This window comes from Mangifera indica, chromosome 17, assembly GCF_011075055.1.
Source record: "Mangifera indica cultivar Alphonso chromosome 17, CATAS_Mindica_2.1, whole genome shotgun sequence".
Lineage (NCBI taxonomy): Eukaryota > Viridiplantae > Streptophyta > Magnoliopsida > Sapindales > Anacardiaceae > Mangifera > Mangifera indica.
Window position 1 is genome coordinate 13282374 of NC_058153.1, and position 15216 is coordinate 13297589.

Sequence of the window (15216 nt, forward strand, 5' to 3'; positions counted from 1 at the left end):
TTGGAATTCCAAATTTTAGCTCACTGCAATCAATTTAGGGGATAATTTTCAAATTAGATTGTAGACAAATAATATAGCAAAAGTGTTAGAAACTTTATTTAGTTAGAAAAGGTGTGCTTTATTTTGTATTCATTCTCGCTTGTAGGATATGAAAAATTAAAACTTTGCCTTGAATGTGCAGTTCTGAGCTGGTTCCTTTTCCAAAACTTGAGTAAAGAAACAACTTCAAATAACTCATGCAATGCAAGATTGTAAGTTTCTAACGACAAAATGCTGATCAAATCAAATCTTGAAGGCCTAACAAGTAAAAAAATCTGAACACTCATCAACAACAGCATACAACAGAAGAAGCATTTTCTAACTAGTAATGCATGGCAGTGCATCCCTCTATCTGTATCTATCTATCTATCAATCTCACACTCTTTTTTCTTGGGGGCATCTAAAATTAATGAAGATACATAAATATGTGGACCCATCAACACTCGCATGTCGGTAGATTGATTAGACACCTTAGATATTCCAATGCCCTTTAACGCCGGGTTTAGTTAAATTGAACTTAAATTAGTTTAAATTTAAATTTATTTAAATTAATTAAAAATATTTTTTTAAATATTCATATAAAATAAATAATATTATTGATAAAATAAATAATATCATTAATAAGATAAATAATATTATCAAAGAGAGATTTGAGTTAAATTTGAACAAAGCTATAAAACTAAAACTCTAATTTAAATTTGATTCGATTTGAATCAAACATTAAATTGAATTAAATTGATTTAGATTCAACCTTAATTAAAGTTAGATTTAAGTTAAGTTAAACTCAAATATGAGTTGATTTGAGTTTAATTCAAATTTATTATGATCAATTAAAAATAATTTAATCTAAATTTAAATTAATCAAAATTATTATAAAAAAATTATTAATATAATAAATAATATTATTAATAAAATAAATAATATTACTAGAGGAATCAATAACTATCACCTACAGGATGAGTACTTCACTCGATGAAATTTTGTTCTGAACTCAAATTAAAATATTTAACTGAAAACCTTAATTCGAATTTGTTTCACATAAAATTGAACTAACTTCGTTGGAATCCACCCCTGCCCCTAATGTCGCTTAGCGTACCAGCTGGCTCTCTCTCACACACACACACACACACACAAAATTAATTTGAAGCAAGAAATTTGTCGGGCACGTTATAAATTTTCTCCATCACCATTAAGGCAGAAGGACCTACTTACCCTGCACTGGTGTTTTGAGAATTGGGGTGGGGCTCAATGCCTGCACAAGAAAGAGAAAGCTTGTTCCAAGATAACAATGACAATTGACAGAGTGGTTTTTGAGTTTTCCAAAATTAACAAATATGACTTCGTTAATGAGAATAAGTGTTTTGGCCATTAGACAATCATCAACTTTTTATTTTTTTGCATGTTGTGAACGGTAACCTTATTTTTCAAGTTAATAATAACAATTGATAGGATGATATTTGAGTTTTTCAAAATTAATAAATATGACTTTATCAATAGAAATAAGTGTTTTGGTCATTAGACAACCATCAATTTTTTTTTTTTTGCATGTTGTGAACGATAACTTTATTTTTCAAGTTAACAATAACAATTAACAAAGTGGTATTTAAATTTTTCAAAATTAACAAATATGACTTTGTCAATGGGAATAAGTGTTTTGACCATAAGACAACCATAAACTTTTTTTTTTTTACATGTTGTGACGGTATCCTTATTTTCCATTTTTTTTTGGAGTAAATTGATTAAAAAATGATAGAACCCAAGAGGGGCATGATTTTGGGCTTGTATCTTTCTTAGCCGAAGAAATCATGAACGCCTCTTTTAGCAAAAGCCCAATCAGATAACTCAGCAAAACGACACTCGACCTGACAATCACTCCTAGCACGACACCTATCATCCCCAATACTTTTCCGAACGCTAGCCGCTCTTTCTGTCTCATCTCCTCCGAAACTCCACGCAACAAATCTCTCGCTTTCTCCTCTTTCCTCTCCTGCTAAACCTTTTCTATCTCCGATCCTTGCTCGCTCACCTCCACACTTGACTCACCAGCCGTTTCAGACTCCGCGACAGTAGCAGCCTCTGATTTATCCGAGCTTTCTCGGCTTTCTTTGATGGCTTTAAAAACGACGAATCGATTTTTTTCTCAATGTTGTCATGTGTGTGGGGGTATAGGGAGGGAGAAAAATATCTAGTGACTGACACGTGTCAATTGTGGTCTAACGAAGGTTTTTGGGGAAATGTACACCACCGGATATTGTAGGGAAACTACCATTCTCTGTCCTTCTGGGTTTGTGAAAGTGAGTTGAGGTATTACAGGGAACGGCAAAGAAGATAGAGCTTGTTCCTTGATGTTCAAAGATGCTTAGAGAAGACATAATCAAAATCTCAATTTAAAACATGGGATTCAAAGACCAAATAAATCCAAAGAAGATGAAAAACAAAGTTGGTAAAGGCGTAGCCAGCATTTTACATCAGACTTGGAACATTCTAGTTGAACCTGGCAGATGTAGCTATAAAAGCCGCCACTCCATGAACTCACCACTCCTTCAGCATCCTGTCGAGTTGCTGACTCGCTGCTTTGTCTGCAGGCAATTTTGCAATGGCACCTTGCACCACATAAAGAGGCATTACATGAAACATGTGCATAGTGGGAGATATTAATTTTGAATACAAACTTAACGCAAACATGTGCATAGTGTCAATGGAAATTTTTATGGATAGATATTAATTTGAATACAAACTTAATGCAAACTTGGAGTGATAAATGTTTGCTAAGTCTACTTGAGTTGGCTTATAATAAATATACTACAGGTATTATAAACTCATATTCCGTATATATTTGTTGGCGATGAGAGTAGTTCTGACGAGAAGTAGATTGAACAAGGATAAATTTTGAAGCCTTTTAGAATTCCAAATTTTAGTTCACTGCAATCAATTTAAGAGATATTTTTCAAATTAGATTGTAGACAAATAATATAGCAGAAGCGTTAGAAACATTACTTAGTTAGAAAGGGTGTGCTTTATTTTGCATTCATTCTCATTGTATACTTACATGATAAGCTTAATTTTTTCCCAAAAAAATGATGGATGTGACAATTCATAAATAAGAGAGTTGGACTAATAATTCAAAGTCATGGCATTTAAAGTCTAGGCCCTATAAAGGTTTAGAAATTTAGTAACTTTGAAATTGATGAATACAAATTACTTAAAGTGGTCAAGTTGTGCTGCTCAGTTTTTTCAAATCATGAGCACATAATTCCCCATCTGATTATTTAAACAAATAATAAATTACTAATTAATAATTACAATTTTTGGCTAACTGATTGAAAGTTTTTTTTTTTTTTAAAACAAGGTTACTAAATACAAATGTGCTCATAAAATATGCCACTAATTCAAATTTTGATTCCAAAAAACAAAATTTAAATTTAAATGATATCTTTTTATAAACTTACACATTGTTATTATTATTATTATTAAGGAAAAATATTTTCATTATTATTAATGTTTGTTGAAAAAAAAGATTATATTAAGTAAATTAAAGAGTTGGGCATCCTTAGAAGATTCTTCCAAACACACAAGTCTTTGTCAATGGTTGTTCACATGGGGAAGTCTTTTGAAATTTCACATTTGAATTTATAATGCAACCATTTTCAAATATATACAGAAACTTTAGTTATTTACATTGACTCAAAAGTCTTTGAAACAAAGACAAAACATGTATAGAAAATGTACAAATTTCCAATAAATGAGAAAGTTCAATTTCTTTTTGTAAAAATTCACTAATTTAGAGTTTTAAATTAACTGAAGAAATTAGTAAAATGTAACTTCATATATGTTTTATATAATTACAAAATATATATATATATATATATATATATATATATATATATATATATATATTACAAAATATATTACAAAGTATATTACAAAATACAATTCGCAAATTAAAATTAAAAAGAAAGGAAAGTAGTTGTTTTGTAACGACTACTCCCTGTGTTCCTCATCCAATGGCAAAGTAGTTTATATGCAACGACTACTTTCTTATTTTCCAGAAAATTTTTTCTAATAAATGATACTCATTTTCTTCGATTCTTCGCATCACACTTCATTTTCTTCAATTCTCTCTCAAACCAATAAAAATGCTAGCTATAGTGTACAATATGTGAAAAAACGAAATTCATAATGTACAATATATGAGCGCCAAAATTGGCTAACTAATTTCGTCCAAAACATAGCGTATCTACATGTGTAATATGATGATGCAACGTCCATTATTTTCAATTGAAAAACAACACCGTAACACCTTACTTTATTACTACTGTATTACCTTCTGCTCCAGCCAACTTCTTGTTCAGTTTATATCATGAAGCTACTCGCAGAAGAGAGGCGACCAATCTGGAGGTTCATTGATGGAGGAATGCAGGCTGTCGTTGTGTTCAATTTATGAAGATTTTGTGATGGACAGGACCAAAAGTGAAAGAGAGAGAAGGTGCAAAAGGAAGAACGGTGGATCGCAGCAAGACAAAGCTCGTGTTCGAAGCTATAGCCAAAATTTTTTTCTACATCTTTGTGTTATTTTTTCACTTTGTTGCGTTAGAGGGTTGCCTACTCATTTGTAGGTTGAAAACAATATACTTTTTTTTATATAATGGATTGATTTATTTGGGTAAGACCCTGTAGTTTTACTTTTCACATTGAAAAGATTTTCGCGTTAAATTGTGGTGTTCTTTTTTGTTGTATTTACTTTTAATTGTTTAGTGTGATAAACTCATATTTTGGTTCATCGTTTGTAGTCATATAATTCAATTAAGTAAAAGAGAGTTTGATTTTGGTATTTTTAGTTTAATTTTTTTCTTCGCAACAAAGAGATTCCTACTAAATTTGATAGAACCATAGATGGCAACTACTATAGTGAGGTAACCCCCAAGTTTTATATTAAGTAAATTAAACAGATGGGCATAGTTAGAAGATTTTTTTGAACACAAAAGTCTTGGTCAATGGTTATTAAGATAGTAGAGCCTTTTGGAATTCCAAATTTTAACTCATAATGCAATCAATCTATCACAAATCTAGACAATGGTTATTAATAGATTTGGAAAATTGGGAGTATTTCACATAATTTTAGAAAGAAAATAATTTGAACTTTAAATATTTATAAACATATGCATAAATGAAAACTTCAGAAATTTACATTGACTTAAAAGTCTTTGAATTAAAGACAAAACTTGCATAAAAATAGACAGACTTCCAATAAATAAGAAAGTTCAATTTGTTTTTGTAAAAATGATAAACTAATTTTAACCTTTAAATTAATTGAAGAAATGAATAAAATGTAACTTCAATCCATACAACTGAGATCTTATGAAATAGACATGACAAAATTTGACATGAAATCCATAAAATATGAAGATTTTTTTACCCTCAGATATCCATAAAATATCCTCACATGTTCTCCACGTTGCAGTGTAAATCAGGAAATATTGTGAACATTAATCATTAAATAATGTCCATGCATTTGCAACTAACAAATTTCTACCGTGTCATGATTCCTTTGTGCACACAAATGCATTTCTGTATCAGGTTTGATCTATCACTTCTAATCACATAGTCGTAAGTAGTTGCACTCACACTAGAAAACAAATCATGAACCTCCACAAATTCATACGCCTTGAAGGTTTTTATCCACAGTAATATTATTCTTCATTTTTATCTCTTTATCAGTTTCACTTTTCTAAGAACAAAATCATTTTCAAATTGTTCTAGTTGTATAATTAGCTTCAGTCCACATACGTACTTGTATTGCATAAATACCTGAGGCTTGTGAACATTTTGGAGGGTGTAGTCGTAAAGACGACGAGTGATACTAATAATCTATTTGTTGTCATACATTTCTACATCAGTAACAATGACCGTTTTGTGAGAAGAAATGGAGCAATTTCTTGTCCAACCATTATTAAATTTGGAAGATCTACAACTGTGGGCAAGGAGTGAAGAAAGATCCGATTCAAGATAAATTCATGAGGAAGTGGGATCTCTTTAGGATCTGCTCCAACGTTTAGAAATTGGTTAATTGGCAAGGATACACGGACGTGATGCCCTGCCCAAGAAAGGGAACCAAGCCCTAGTAGCCCTGCTAAATGGTGATTCAACATGGATTCTGCATCCTAAAACCAAGCCAATTTTGGAACCCCTTTGTGATAATCTCCCTTAGTAGGGATACTACTTTCAGTGAACTTAAACAAATCCATAACAGATGGACTCTGTGAGAGCGTCACACTGCTATTGCCAAATGCGATCAAATCCGGCATACTAGTAACAATACAACCTAAATCCAAGTAACATAGAGAAGATCCTCAAAGAAGAGCACTACCTACAATCAAAGGCATTAGCAATGTCTGTGATTAAAGTGAAAGAAAAGAGTCACTATTACTAGATCCCAAAGATGGCAAGGGTGGCAGATAGGTATGCGGAGAAAGAGCAGCATCTCTTGACAAGAATTGATGACTACCACTATACTTATTCGGAGGATGCACAACATTCCTCAAACCACTCTTTCCCTCCTTCATATACCTCCCCACCAATAGATAGAGACAAATAGGAATAACCGAACCACGTCTACAAAATGCTGGTACTATGCAGCTGCTTCAAAGCCAACGTGATGCTCCTTGGTCAGATGACCAAGATATTTGCCTTTAAGTAATTCAACGTGATACTCATAATCTATTTGTTGTCATACATTTCTACAGAGTGAAGTTTTGCAACTCTGAGAAAATCATATCATATTTTCTCAGCATCGACAAATGAGAATAATTTCAAACTTTTCTTTCATGTTTGCATACTGAAATCTTGATTCTACATGTTTCTTTCTATGTCTTCTTAGTAATCAAACAAAACATCACTGAAATTGAATTAAAAAAAACTCAACCAATCAAAAATAGTCTCACTAATCCCCTGAAAAATTCACAACTCAAACTCACAGGATTTAAAGAATGTCCAATAGAAAATGAACCAACAAATTTGTTAACTTCAAAAATGATTCTCAGGCAGGTCAGCAAACAAATACAAACGTGACAAGATAAACAAACAGATTTCCAATTCAAAATAAGCAAACTCTACGAAGACATTTTCAACTTCTTATTTACAAGGTCGACAGCAATGTGTTAGGGTTTCAACAGAGCATCAAATTTAATCAATAATCAACTTCACAAACATGTAAAAAGCTGAAATTTCTAAAACAAAAGACATAATATCCAAAAAAATCTACCAAAAAATCGAATGACGGAGACAAGATTAAGAAATCTACCAATTTCTACTCGATTCTCAGTCAGACATTGTCTCTCATCGTAGTAGGTCGGTCGGTCGTTCGTCCTCTCGATTCGTCTCTTGGGCTCTGTCGGTCAATCATTCGTACTCCTGGTTGTCGTCGCATGGTCTCAAGTGTTCCTCTCGGTTGGTCGCCACTCGCTTGGTCACTGCTTCGTCACCTCTCAGTTGTTGGCGGTCATTGATTTTGTAAGATTTCGAGACCGATGCTCCGCGTTGGGAGAGACTGGAGTGGAGGTCGAGAGTGGAAACTGGATAGTCAATTGGAGAAGTGTCACGGACATTGAAAATGATAGATATATATATATATATATATATATATATATATATATATATATATATATATATATATATATATATATATTTGTATTCACACGTTATTTTAATTAACCAAATGGTGTTACAACGTCTCCTATCTCAAGTCCGTTTATTAAAAAAAATAGGCCGAAGGACTATTTCCCACCCAAAGTACGCACTTTTCTCAAGTTTCTTCCTATTAACTTTGAAAATATTATTTACCCACCCATGACCAATTAAAATTAGCGGTTTCAAGGGTAAAATCGTTATTTTGTCTATATTATTAAAAATAAACTTAAATTGGATTTTATTTTCCCCCCTAAACCCTACAAACTAACAATTTCTCCCAACCTAAGTTTTAAAAAACTATATTTCCCCCCTAGGGTTTTTAATTTTCTGAGTTAGTTTTTCGGCGACCTCCAGGCCACTCTTCTTCCTTTCCGATGCAGCCTCCTTCCGACGGTTGTCTTGAAAACTATCATCGACGAAGACGACTTGTCTTCATCGAGACGAAGACCAGTCGTCTTCATCTAGAGACAAAGACGAGGAGTCTTTGTCGTCAACGAAGACCTCGTCTTCGTCAGAGATGAAGACGACTTGACGACCGTGCCTAGCATAATCGCCGGAAGGAGGCTGCACCGGAGAGGAAGAGGAGTCGCCTAGAGGTTGATGGAGAGAAAGAAACGACGTCGGAAGACTAACTCTGAAAAATTGAAAACCCTAAGGGGGAAAACGCTGTTTTTTAAAACTTAGGTTGGGGAAAATTGTTAGTTTTTAAAATTTTAAGGGGGAAAATGAGAAAAAATTTTCAGGGTTAGGGTTCCGTTAAATTTAACAGCCCATGGGTGGGTAAATGATATTTTCAAAGTTAATGAAGGGAAACTTGACAAAAGCACATAATTTGGGTGGAAAATAGTCGTTTGGCCAAAAAAATAATTCGATTTGAGTGTAATTTAAATTTATCAAATCAAAATTAAGATAACTTGAATTTGACTCAAATAAAAATGATTCTGTTTAAATTTGATTTGAGTTTATAATTCGAATTTATAACTTAAATTTGTGACTTTACTCTACAGTTTATTGAAAAAACAATATTATTTTATCCAATTATAGGTAAACTCATATTGATTTGAGAATTACTTAACATAACCTGAATCTAATCACGAATAAAATTTAAACCGAATCTAGTCATCTTTAGACTTGTGAATTGAACCGAGCTTGTTCCAATTTAACTCAATTTTTAGAAATGAGCCAAGAGTTTAAGTTCGATTCGAATTTGAGTTAAACAAATTCTAACAGAATCAAATCGAACTGAATTGATTTTTAAGGTTGAGCCAACTTGGCTGGTTTGAGTCCAACCCTACAATAACGACAAGCTTGCAAGTTTTTAGCGGAAAATTTAAAAATCTATTGTTAAAAGTATAATTATATTTATTTATAATAAGGGTATAAATAATTAGTCGCTATAATCATATAAGTAGTACTTATAATGACCAGATATTAGATTCTAAAGGTTAACAAAATTAGTGGAGTATTAAAATTTTCAAAGTTTAGGCTTGGGTTTGAGACTTTACGACATAATCTCATTGGTTATTGATGACATCATTTTAAAGTTAAAGTTGTAGACTTATTTAAGTTTTTGTTTATGATATTTTGTTTTTTTATCCTTATAATTGATCATATAAAAATATAATAAACAAACTTTATTACTAACATAAAACAGAACAATTTTGTTTTAACAAAATGTTTTTGTGTTAAAATATTTTTTCATGTTTTTTTTTTTTGCAAAAATCATGTTATTCCATGGCATATTACAAAGTATATTATTTTATAGTAAATCATATCGTTACATGTTATGTTTTAACACGACTTTGTTTGTTACATAATTTGGGTTAATTCAAATCAGGTCGGGTTAATTGGAAAATATTTAAGTTCAGATTATGGTTAAAAATTTTTGATATAATTATATTTCAAATTAGAGTAGGGTTTAATATCTTCAATCTGAAACTTAAACTGATACAAAACAAATACGATCTAATAATACAAACTATCAGTTATACTATGAAATCATTATAGATTTCTATAAATTAACCCGGATTGGATCTTAAATATTGTTGTTAAATACCCAAGAGATGTTTCTACAAAGAGAAAGAATTAATTAACCGTACATAACCAATGTAGTTGCCTAAACCCAGGAGATGTCTATACAAATAAATAATTGCCAAAGAATTTATTAATTAATTGTATAGAATTAATTAAACACCCAAGACATCAATTGCATTAACTTCGAAAAAATTGCCAAAATCAACATATTTGGATAGGTAGGCAGATAACTAGAGAAAATTTGAATTTAAAAGTCCAAAATGTGTTTGATATTTTTAAATTAGACAACAAATTAATTAGAAATTATTTTAATTAAGTAGTAAGTTTTAATTTATTTTTTCATTAGTAATGAAATTGAATCATATTTACTAAAAAGTAATATTACACAAACAAATTAATTATGCAAACAATTTCTTGTAAAATGATGTGAAAATTTCTACGTATTGTTTTTCATCTGCAAGCATAATATTATTCATTTATTAGTTTTTTTAATTTTTTATCAAATGAAATTAAATGTACAAAAATTAATTAAACTAAAAAATAAAAGAGATAAAACAATTTTGGCATTTAGTAAACAATCCTCGTGTGAGTGTACTATGTTACTTGAGCAATTTCGTGCACTTGCGAATTTTGCCATCAAGGCACGGATGCAACCATGTGGGATGATGATGAAGACCAGGCAGATAGTGACTTAAAGTTGAATGATGGAAGTCTGGATGGGACTGATAGTCTGGGATTTGGTCCTCTTGTTCCAACTGAAACTGAGAGATTGTTAATGGAGCATGTTCAGCTAGAACTGAAGCATGACTTGAAACAGGTATGATGCATAAATTCTTTAGGTGTACTACTCGATGGTGCAACTAATCCAATTTCTCCTTTTCGGGGTTATAAGGAGAAGATTGTAGACAATAGAGAAGAAATTCTGCGGAAGAAAAGAGCTGGGAAATTGCCAGGTGGCACAACCTCACTCTTGAAAAGCTTGGTGGCAGTCACATGCCAAGTGGCCATACCAAACAATAAGTATATTGAACTCTCTTATATGGCCATCAGTTCAATCTAATCGTTTCTGCAGGAGGAAGATAGGGCGAAATTGGCGCAAGAAACAGGATTGCAATTAAAGCAGATAAATAACTGGTTTATAAACCGAAGAAAAAGGAATTGGCATAGTAATCCTTCATCCTCTACTTGTTCTAAGAGCAAACGCAAGAGGTAGACCTTCAGTTGCAACCTAGGGAATTTATAATGGTTCGGCAACAAGTTGTATTATCTACATCCCCTGTCAGAGGCAGCAAATAAATCTACTATGTCAGTGATATGCTCTATTTGCTGTCTAATTAGCACTCTATTTTCTTATAATTTTTACATGCAAACTCTACTTAAAGTACTTAACACATGTATTGCCATAGGTTTTACCCACTCTACTTAGATGGACAAGCGAATAAAACTTTAGTCACTACATTTTCCAAAATGTAATGAATCAGTCTAACCGTTGAGTCATGTGTTGCATCACTTTTTAAGATACTTTGGTTGTGCAAAAACTGTTTAAAAGGTAGTAATGTTTTTAAAATTAGATCGACAATCAAATTTAAATCGAGTGTCTCACCAGTTCATAGTTCAATCAATCAGTTTCAATTTAAGTCACTATAATTAAATGAATAATCATTAAAAGTTGAATTAACACTTTGTAATATTATGTAGTCATTTCTTTAATTAATATAACTATTGAGCTTCACATTTTTAGTTTGAGAGATGAACAAAGTTTATTTAAGTTTGAGTTAGAGGATTGTAGAATTTTGATTCTACCATTTTGTGTTTTACTATTTAACTCTAATTTTTAAGTTTAATGTTTCAAATCTAAAATTATGAATTTTTAATGATTTCAATATATAATTAAATCATGTATAGTGTGAACCAGGTTTTCTTAGTTTAATTTTTTTTTTTTTCAATTGATCAATTTTTACTGAGTTTGATTGAGTTAATATATGGTCAACAATTGCATAAATACAGATCGGATTAAGAATCAGTTCATGGTTGAACCACCCGGTCTAGTTCAATTTTAAAAACATTGAAAATTGGAATAGATTTTTATAGTTATTTTCCAAATTAACGTTAGATATTAAATTTAAATTTTCTTTAAACTAATAAATAAAATTAACTAATTAAATCTTATAAAAAAGGAAATAAATATTAAGTTAGCTTAGAAAAATTGATAATGAAAAATTAGACAAAAAATACATTTCTTCCATATGAAATATTTATTTTCATTAAACTTTAACAAAAATACATTCAAAGTTTCAATAATCTGTACCATGGAAGAATTCCTCCTGTCGGATTATTGAATGAAACTCAATAAACTACATGGGCAATGGTGGAACTGGGATTTGCCCTGACAACTTATTTAAGAATAATAAGACGAGGGAAGCAGATGAGAAGAAACACAACACATGAAGTCAGTCAAAGCCAGTTAAAAGATTGTTGGCAAGGTTCAAGTTTACCAATGAATCTACACTTGCGTTCAAAAACCATCTTGGTATTTTGCCAGCAATCTTGTTTGAGGAAAGGTCTAGATCTATCAATTGATCTTGGTTCCGCAAGAAGCTTGGAAACTTATTAAGGTTGCAAGACCCCAATCCAAGATATCGAAGTTTCGGAAATTTAGTATGACCATTGGCATCAATGAGCAATGAAAAATTGTTTGAAGAGAGACTAAAAGATTCTAAATTTATGAGTTTAGAAGCAATCATGTCCAAATCCACTGTGCCACTCATATTATTTGATTGAAGGTAAAGCAAATTAAGGTTCTCAAGATGATATAGAGCGCTAGGAAATGAGCCTTGCAATTTATTTGAGTTAAGTGCAAGAAGTTTCAGTTGCGTTAGGTTTCTAATCTGAGAAGGGATTGTACCATTTAATTCATTTTCACCCAAATATAATTCAGTAAGGCTTGTTACGCTCATGAGCCAAGAAGGAATTTCACCAACTAAGTTGGTCTCTACAAGGCTTAAACAAGTAAGTTCACTAGACTTGGCCATCCATGACAATGAACGAAAATCATACCTTTCAAAATTGTTCCAAGAAATGTCTAGTTCTTTCAACGAAGATAGATTTCCGAAGGCAGCTGGTAATTCACCAGAAAGTTTATTGTCATTTAAGTAAAGAGAAGTGAGCTTGGTAAGGTTTTTTAGGCTTTTGACCAAAGAGGTAATTTCACCAACTAAGTTGATCCTTGAAAGGTGTAAAGAAGCAAGCTCACTACACTGGCCCATCCATGACAATGAACGACAATCTTGGCTTGAAAAATCGTTCCTAGAAAGGTTCAATTCTTTTAAAGAAGAAAGATTTCCAAGAGAAGGTGGAATCAATCCAAAAAAATGGCAAGAACTTACATCTAGGATCTGTAAGGAATTAAGATTCCCTATTGAATATGGAATCTCCCCAAAAAATGATGTGTTCGCAACTCTCAATTCTTTAAGGGGGCTGTTGTTTTGAAATTCTGGCAAGGATCCAAAAAGATTAGGATTAAAACGCACACTAAGAGTGTGAAGGTTGGGTAATTGGAATATCTTTGCGGGGAATTTACCTTGCAATTGGCAACCCTTGAGAGATAAGGCAGTCAACAAAGATAAATTTGCCAAGACATCAGGTATCGATGAAGAAATGTTGTTGTGACCAAGATATAGCTCTTTGAGCTGAGTTAACTTCTCAAGTAGGCTTCTTAGACTTGGGTTTTGGAGCTTCAAGTTAAAATTAAACGTTGTGTCAAGGGTCTCCAACTTTGAGAGCTCTAGCACTTCTGATGGTATTTGACCAGAAAAACTAGAATTATATAGGCTCAGATATGATAACCTGGAAAGGTTCTTGATTGCTGAAGGGATTTTAGAGCCATTGAAGTCGTTATCAGCCAATCTAAGCCATGTAAGGTGGACAAGGTGGAAGAGACTACTACTAGAGTTGATAGAACCATAGAGGCAACTACTAGTAAGGTCAAGCTTAACCACATGACCAGTAACCTCATTGCACTTGACCCCATCCCATGAGCAACAATCTTTATTGGCTTTCCAAGATGCAACCTTGGGATAAGCAGAAGGATCGGAAGAAGCAAACTTATTGATAATCATGGTTTCCTTGAATTGTAACAAGGCAGAGTGCTCATTTTCATGACAGAGTGATTGCACACAAGTGAGGCGAACAAGTACTGAAAAATAAAGGAATAAAACCCAAGAATTAAGCATCGAAATGAGAAGAAAAATAATGATAACCACATATATAATTTAGGTAAGTAGCTAGATTTGATTATGAAGATCTTGTTCTTAAGCATGAGATGAATTTATAGGCATATCATGATAGATATACTATCAATATTATTGACTCAAATTCTAAAAAATATACAGGTGTCACAATCTTGGATTAAGATGGTGGAGCCTTTTGTAATTCCAAATTTCAAGTCATGTTACAATCCGACTCTCTCATAATAATTGTAATGTTGGTTGGATGAAATTAATTTGCAACCAATTTTTTTGTCTATTATTTGAGCTCATTAATGACAATTTATTGAAAATCAGGATCATTTCACATTACTTCTAAGAGAAATTGTTATGGATAGATATTAATTTGAATACAAACTTAACACAAACTTCGAGTGATAAATGTTTGCTAAGTCTACTTGAGTTGGCTTATAATAAATATACTACAGCTATTATAAACTCATATTCCATATATATTTGTTGGTGATGAGAGTAGTTCTGATGAGAAGTAGATTGAACAAGGATAAATTTTGAAGCCTTTTAGAATTCCAAATTTTAGCTCACTGCAATCAATTTAAGGGATATTTTTCAAATTAGATTGTAGACAAATAATATAGCACAAGTGTTAGAAACATTATTTAGTTAGAAATGGTGTGCTTTATTTTACATTCGTTCTCATTGTATACTTACACGATAAGCTTAATTTTTTCTGAAAAAGATGATGGGTGTGACAATTCATAAATAAGACAATTAGATTAAACAATCGGTCAATATTAAACTTTGAAATTTTGAGTAATGAGAAAAAGAAAAGATTATAAATTTAATAATGACGGGAAATAATAATTCAAAGTCATGACATTTAGAGTCTAACCCCTATAAAGGTTTAAAAATTTAATGACTTTGAAATTGATGAATACAAATTACTTAAAGTGGTCAAGTTGTGCTGCTCAATTTTCTCAAATCATAAGCACATAATTCCCCATCTGATTATTTAAACAAATAATAAATTACTAATTAATAATTACAACTTTTGGCTAACTGATCGAAAGTTTTTTTTTTTTTTTAAAACAAGGTTACTAAATACAAATGTGCTCATGAAATATGCCACTAATTCAAGTTTTGATTCCAAAAAACAAAATTTAAATTTAAATGATATCTTTTTACAAACTTACACATTGTAATTATTATTATTAAGGAAAAATATTTTCATTAT

General features: G+C 31.6%; 1 protein-coding gene, 1 long non-coding RNA gene and 1 pseudogene across 2 annotated transcripts; 1 reads left to right on the plus strand and 2 right to left on the minus strand.

Moving 5' to 3' along the window:
* Nucleotides 1-10972, plus strand: part of LOC123200294 — a 30904-nt pseudogene extending 19932 nt beyond the window's left edge.
* LOC123201156 lies at nucleotides 1858-7647 on the minus strand. The gene is made up of 2 exons (XR_006498742.1): nucleotides 7340-7647; nucleotides 1858-2642 (listed from the first exon to the last, which is right to left on the minus strand). It is a non-coding gene; the product is annotated as an uncharacterized LOC123201156 (long non-coding RNA).
* Nucleotides 10973-11995: 1023 nt separating the features above from the next.
* Nucleotides 11996-14061, minus strand: LOC123201152 (receptor-like protein 19). Its single transcript, XM_044616616.1, has 2 exons — nucleotides 13340-14061; nucleotides 11996-13252 (listed from the first exon to the last, which is right to left on the minus strand). The coding sequence occupies exons 1-2, from the start codon at nucleotides 13989-13991 to the stop codon at nucleotides 12210-12212; spliced, it is 1695 nt and encodes a 564-aa protein (XP_044472551.1). The 5' UTR covers nucleotides 13992-14061; the 3' UTR covers nucleotides 11996-12209.
* Between the last annotated feature and the right edge of the window lie 1155 nt (nucleotides 14062-15216).

Bases quoted from the DNA above. Each gene is read 5' to 3' on its own strand.
- LOC123201152 (XM_044616616.1), bottom strand. From the start codon at position 13,991: ATGCTTAATTCTTGGGTTTTATTCCTTTATTTTTCAGTACTTGTTCGC. The intron at 13,253-13,339 runs GTAAATTCCCCG...GATCCTTGCCAG, and splicing joins CAAGGGTTGCCAATTGCAAG to AATTTCAAAACAACAGCCCC.